Below are 7,372 nucleotides of genomic sequence, written 5' to 3'. Positions count from 1 at the left end.
TGCCAGTACCGCCTGACTGGCCTTGTAGGGTTTTCGAGCGAGATCGTTGCCAGTGCCCCTGGACTGGCTCTTGTGCGGGTGGCACATAAAAGACACCATTTCGAGCGTGGCCGTTTTCGTGCGGGTGACACGTAAAAGCACCCACTACACTCTCTGAGTGGTTGGCGTTAGGAAGGGCATCCAGCTGTAGAAACTCTGCCAAATTAGATTGGAGCCTGGTGTTGCCATCCGGTTTCACCAGTCCTCAGTCAAATCGTCCAACCCGTGCTAGCATGGAAAGCGGACGTTAAACGATGATGATGATGATGATGATGAACATAATTCTAAATATAATTGATACAAGATAATGAGAATTAGGTTATATTGCTTGACTATTGTATAAAATAGCATTCAAATCTTTAAATCACACCTTACAATCTTACATAAAGGACACATTACTTTAGATAAAAAAATGGTTACAACTGGAATGTCTTTGAATATAGACATCCTGGATGATCAGGGTTAACTTAGATCTAAGCCACAATATAGTAGAAGTTTTCTTTTTATAAACACAAATGGTATGTGTGTATGATAAATCAAAAGATCCCTCTCTATATTTCTTGCTTTTACTGAAAGGACTATTATTTATCAATGGATTTTTTTCTTCGTTGCCACAGTGATCCATCATGTTAAATGATGGTGATGATGATGATGAATCCTTGTGGCAAAGATAAAAAAAAAAACAAGTGCCCTTTGTAACTTAATTAAAGTTTGATGAAAAGTCATCAGGTATCATCCATGTTTTTATGAACAAAATGTAAGCTTTGTTCAAAGATAGCAAAATATTGACAAATTTGGAAGTTTATGGTTGCATGTGTACTCAAAAACAGTTTCTGTAATTTAACATTAGTGGTCCCTAGTAAAATTCAAACAATGCACAAGAGTGCATTAGAGATTTCAGCAAGCAGCATTGCGGGATACTTATTTAGGAAAGTAGTAACACCAATAAAAAACAAAAAAAACATACAGAGTAGAAATGACTCTTTAGTTTGGGAGAAAATGTCTCTAGTACTGGTGGCATGATATAGCACACAGTCCACACTGTAAGATATACACAACAACAAAATTGGTTGGTTTTCTCTGTTGCAGTGTATGTCAGGTGACAAGAAGTGAGTCACTGTGAGATCCATTTAACTCATGCTAAATGGATGCAAAAATGGTGATGACTTCTGTATTGCCTTCAACCATCTGATTGAAACAAACATTGTTTTCAATATATATGGAAATCACATAGATTTCAAATATTGCATTTCACAAAAGGCCTCACTTCATGCTTAGCAGATATTTTGTTATGGATTATATGAAATAAAAATTTAAGAATATAAACTCATCATCATCATCGTTTAACGTTCGCTTTCCATGCGAGCATGGGTTGGATGATTTGACTGAGGACTGGCGAACCAGATGGCTACACCAGGCTCCAACCTGATCTGGCAGAGTTTCTACAGCTGGATGCCCTTCCTAATGCCAACCACTCTGAGAGTGTAGTGGGTTCTTTTACGTGCCACCGGCACGAAGGCCAGTCAGGCGGCTTCCGTGCCAGTTTTGTAGTTAAAAGTATTGTTCTATGTTCAAAGTTTTAGAAAAGATACAAAATAAATTCATAAAATTTAAGTGAAATGAAATATCTAAATCAAAACATTAAAAAGCAATTGCTAATTTTTCAGAAGAGAGAAAGCAGCCTAAACAATGGAGTGTGATTTTTCTTCAGTAATATGCTTGGTTGCATTGAATCTATCTTGTGTCCTATCATAACAATGCTAAAATGTTATTAAAGCTATGTGCCGAATACAAATATTTGTCATCTATTTAGTAATAACTAATTTGAGGGTTTCATTCTTTAAAGAATAGAAGGTAAAAACCCACTTTGGTCATGAATAACCATGGGATTGCACCTAGAAAGTTCCCCTCCAAGGCACAAGTCTGGGCAAGGTTGTTTATGGAAGACCAGCAGTTGCTCATGCCTACCGGCCTCCCCTCTCCACGCCACCAGTGTTATCCAAGGGAAAGACAAAGGCCGATACAGCTTGGTACCAGTGATGTCACAACTCATGTCTACAGCTGAGTGAACTGGAGCAACATGAAATAAAGTGTTTTGCTCAAGAACACAACACACAACCTGGGCTGGGAATTGAACCCACTGCCTCATTATTGTGAGCCTGACACTATTACCACTGAGCAATAAAATTATATTTATACCATGCATTTTGTAGGTGGGGATTTCCAACTAGCCAGTCACTGGTTCACTGCATTTTCGATGGTGAGAATGACAAAGAATTGTCTGTGTAACTCAAGCTGAGTAAATACCACAAGATATTTTTCTTTGAATGCACTGATTTTACTCCCAGAACTGTACATCTTCTGCTGATATACACTGGCAACAGATATAGATAAACATATGTGATAAATTTTGCAGTCTCCACATACTAAATTTCTCTCTGAAGGCACTGGCTGACTGGAGGCTTCTTAACCACACAAACGTGTCATTTCTTACTCTATTTTTTTGTTCTTATCTTCAGTATCTACTTCAGTATCCAACAAGCTGGTTTATTTAATAGACAAAAACTTACATTGTTCTAACATAGCTTTTAAGAGGAAATACTACTTGGAATTACAATACAATATAGGATGATATCAACCAGATATCATGTTACAGATAAGCTGAAATTTCACTATTCATTCTAGTAATGATGTCTGTATTCATGAAAATATGATGACTTATGTGTCAGCTATGATTCTTAGTTTATTTGAGGAGTTAAGTTTTGTGTTAATTTAACATAATTGAAATGAAAGGACCAATTCTCTATAAGTTTCACACATCCTGTTTATTGTACTGAAATGAAAGTATATTGTTACTCGTCACAGCTGTCCACTGGTTGTGCTTGATCATCGTTTCTTAAAACAAAATTTATTCATAAATTGATTTCAAATTTTGGCACAAGGCCAGCAACTTGGGGTGAGTGGGTAAGTTGATTACATTGACCCCCAATGCTTAACTGGTACTTACTTATTTTGTCGATCTCAAAAGATGAAAGGCAAAGTCAACTTAAGCAGAATTTGAACTCAGAACATAAAGACGGATGAAATGCCGCTAAGCATTTTGCCTAGTGTACTAATGGTTCTGCCAGCTTGCCACTTTAATTTATTCATATATTAATATTTAGAAACTAATTCCCATTGCTTAGGAATCACAATTGCTTCCATATTTTAGAGAATAAATGACTTGGTATACAAGGAGGAGGACTTTTAGATATTTTCAAACTAAAAAAAAACCCAATTATGTATGTTTGTTACTGTGGTGAATCATATGTCCATTTACTATTATGATGATTGATGATTTCCTTATCATACAGCATAATTAATTATTGATAAGAAAGTAAACAATACTGAGAAGTCTCAAGACATTATGATTTTATAAGTCAATACAATCTATGATTGCTAAAGACACATTTTGTATATTCATGCATTCAAATTATATAGCTATCACTTTACCTGGTCTAGCCTTTTTTACAGCTCTATTCACTTTCTCAGCAAAACCTATTGGTATTTTTTCAAGCAGCTAAAAGTAAAATAAAATATATATTAGAAAGACTAAACAACTGCAAAATATCAGCTAAAATAGAAATTGGATCTCAAATCTCGTATAACTAGGATTCTATTTATGCAATGACTGGAGAAAGTGGATAAGCTCTTACCAGCCAATCAACAGAACATAGGAACAACAAACAATCTATTTAATGCACATTTGGTCTTGAATACTTGGATACAAAACCTGAGTCACTTAAGCAATGTTAGAGAAAAGTGATTTGTCGAGAAACAGAGTCCTAAAAAATGTGGAAAAATGGACAAAAATAAGAGTTTTGGTGTTAAAAGCATTAGCTAGTATAAAATAGACTCATTAAACAATTTTAGAAAGATTACCATTGTTGGAAGTAAACTTCCAAGGTATAATTCTCAATTTGGGAAACATATTTTAAATAGGTAATGTCATGTTTCAGAAGACGAACTTGAAAGCAATGATGATAATCTGAGAATTTAAAAGGAAAAGTTCTATACTTCTACAATAAACTTCCAGTTGCAATACAGCTTTCCCAAATTTTATTTCATGCCAAGAAAACAGTATGAAAATCATTTTGGAATAACATATATTGAAGGAGTGGGGAAGAAAGGTTAATTTTTTTTGAGAAATGAATGTACAAGTTTTATTACACTGTACAAAGGAGAGGAGTAGTGTTCATGGCTCTTGCTTATCCTTATTATGTCTGGAAAGAACACATAAATGAGGTGGGAGAGTAAAAGGAAGTTTAGAGGAATGGTTTCCAAACAACTTTGATAAGGACTTGTTACACTTACCTAAAAGCTAGAACAATCTCATTTCTCGTTAAAAACCAAAACCCAACCCCAAAAAATCCATAATAAATGAAATTTTAAGACATTATTCTTGGTAAATAAAATTATTAAAACTTACTTTATGCAGTAAATACTAACCAGACCATTGGTTAATATAACCAGATTTGAACTCCTGACTACAAAATAAATACTTTTAGCCAACTACCAAGCACATGTATATATATATATAACATTTTGATATTGTTAACTCTTTAGGTTGATTGCTAGTTGATTGTACATTCTCTTCTCAATGAGATAACTTAATGCTAACTGCAATAAAACTGGGTTTCACGGGTCTATCTACCTTCTTTTTCTCATTTTGTTTTGTCGCTCAAAGTAAACATATATCTACATTCATTTCACACACAAAAGAATAAACATCTGTTCAATAATGACTGAGAAAACAAACAAGTAAATTTTACATTTTGAAAAGATAGGAATCAATATTATTAAGACATTTCTATTGTCACAAGAAAAAAAAAAACTTTAAGGGAAAGGAAATTAGGAAAGTAACTTACTGGTGGAATGACATAGACCGAAGACAACAATGGCTGCATAACTTCTTTCACAAAATCAACCGTCCTCTGTAATTTACAATGAATTTGGTCAGCTCTTTCCTACAAACAAGATGGCAAATATACAACTCATACTCTTTTATAACATCTTTCTTTTTTCCCCGAATTGATGTTATCTTCATCACCATCACTTTTATAGCTATTAAAATGATGATGAGCTGGCAGAAGCAATGACTGAAATTTAAATCCTGCAGTGTTTTTTTTGTTTTTTTTTACCTTTCATCTCTCTGGTGTTAAGCCCCAAATCAGTCTAATCAAACAGACTTATAAGCAAAGGCATTTCATCTCTGATAATCATTTATTTTTTCCAGGCTACATTATCTGATACGCCCTTTCTTTTCTATAGATGGTAGAGTGCAATATGAGGGAGATATTGCTACTTTTTCTAGTAAGTGGGTTGTGTAAAACCTCCCTCACTACAATATACTAGTACTAAAAACAGTAAAGATGCCCCTTTTGTCACAAATGACCATGCAATTGCCCCTAGAAAGTTATTCTCTGAGGTACAAGTTCAGGCAAGGTTGTTTATGGAAGACCAGCAGTCACCCATGCATACCAGCCTCCCCTTCTCCACACCACTGATGTTATCCAAGGGAAAGGCAAAGGACAATACAGCATGGCACCTGTGACATTGCAACTCATTTCTACAGCTGAGTGAACTGGAACAATGTGAAATAAAGTGTTTTCCTCAAGAACACAACACACAACCATATCCGGGAATCAAACTCACTACCTCATGATTGTGAACCTGACGTTCTAACCACTGAGCCATGTGCCTTCATTATACTAGTAATCATCATCATCGTTTAATGCCCGCTTTCCATGCTAGCATGGGTTGGACGATTTGACTGAGGACTGGCAAGCCAGAAGGCTGCACCAGGCTCCAATCTGATCTGGCAGAGTTTCTACAGCTGGATGCCCTTCCTAACGCCAACGACTCTGAGAGTGTAGTGGGTTCTTTTACGTGCCACCGGCATGATGGCCAGTCACACAGTACTGGCAATGGCCACACTCAAAAGGTGTTTTTTACGTGCCACCTGCACGGGAGCCAGTCCAGCGGCACTGGTAACGACCTCGCTCGAATGATTTTCTAACGTGCCACCAGCACAAGTGCTAGAAGGCAACGCTGGTAACGATTACGCTCTAATGGTGCTATTTATGGGCCACTAGCACGGAAGCCAATATATTAATATAATTTAATGAACAATGTTTCTCAAATGCCAAAACAAAGAGCTCTTTATCTGGTACATTAGTGCTTTGTTGCAGTATATTACAAAGGACATACCCTAGTAATAACCCAATGTAAGGTGCTATGGAGATCACATTTGGTTTTTACTATATAAAATTTTCCAAGTGGGAGAATCAGTTGAATTTCACAGATACTTAAATTGTTTAGGATTCAGTTGCTCTACTTCTTTCACAATACCTAGTGTTCTTAGAATCATTGGGTTTTCTCTGCATTCTGAGTTCAAATCCCATCAGGATCTTATTGCTCTGATCTCTATAAAATAATTACAAGGAATACATTCTATATACTATGACCATGTTGAAGAAGTGTGTGTGTGTGTGTGTGTGTGTGGGCATGACTGTATGGATACAAGTTTAGCTTTAGTACTATTGTTTATTTCACTGCACAACACCTTAGGCAGAAAAGGGATTCTCTCTTTAAGTGTAAACCAAACTGCTTACTGCTTCTCTATGAAGTGTAATTTTGCATGGGAGTGAAACAGTGGCATTGAAAACGGAGGATGTATGAAGACTGGAAAGAGATGAAGTGAGTATACTCTGCTAAATGTGTAAGGTTATTGTGCATTAATGACAGAGTACAAATGTGCTGAGAAAAAAAAAAGGTATAAAAGAAATAAGAAGGAGGGTGCAAGCAATGAGACTGCACTGGCATGGGCATGTGATGTGTATGGAGGATGGGTTGTGTAAAGAAGTACCAAATATAAAAAAACATGGAGACAAATAGCAAATAGTGAAAGTTGATCCCTGGAGGTTGAACCTCACAAAGGAGATGATAAAATACTGCAATAAGTAGTAAATGCCAAGCTGGAAGATCTAGCCAACCCTTGCTATAATAGAAAAGCAAATGTAAAATTATTACGATGCTGATGGTCTTGTATGGATATGCAAACTTTAACTATTTTCTTTTACCTCAAATGCTTCATAAGTTCCATTTCAATACTTAAGAGTTGTAACAATGTCAACCACAATACAATATATATCAAGTATATGCTGTTTTATATATATATATATATATATATATATATATATATATATAGAGAGAGAGAGAGAGAGAGAGAGATAGAGAGAAAGAGAGAGAGAGAGATAGAGAGAGAGAGATAGAGAATAAATATAAACTTACT

At 35.6% G+C, this 7,372-nt stretch overlaps 1 protein-coding gene across 1 annotated transcript in view; it reads right to left on the bottom strand.

The window, feature by feature from the left end:
* Nucleotides 1-5,071, bottom strand: part of LOC128248125 (inositol-pentakisphosphate 2-kinase-like) — a 26,248-nt gene extending 21,177 nt beyond the window's left edge. The window contains exons 1-2 of the mRNA XM_052968689.1: nucleotides 4,947-5,071; nucleotides 3,532-3,598 (exon numbers count right to left, since the gene is read on the bottom strand). Coding sequence (XP_052824649.1) covers nucleotides 3,532-3,598; nucleotides 4,947-4,985 — 106 coding nt within the window. The 5' untranslated portion in view covers nucleotides 4,986-5,071. The remainder of the gene's footprint in view (nucleotides 1-3,531; nucleotides 3,599-4,946) is intronic.
* Between the last annotated feature and the right edge of the window lie 2,301 nt (nucleotides 5,072-7,372).

The sequence above is a fragment of the Octopus bimaculoides genome, chromosome 6, assembly GCF_001194135.2.
Source record: "Octopus bimaculoides isolate UCB-OBI-ISO-001 chromosome 6, ASM119413v2, whole genome shotgun sequence".
NCBI lineage: Eukaryota > Metazoa > Mollusca > Cephalopoda > Octopoda > Octopodidae > Octopus > Octopus bimaculoides.
This window is presented reverse-complemented; position numbering and strand designations above follow the sequence as displayed.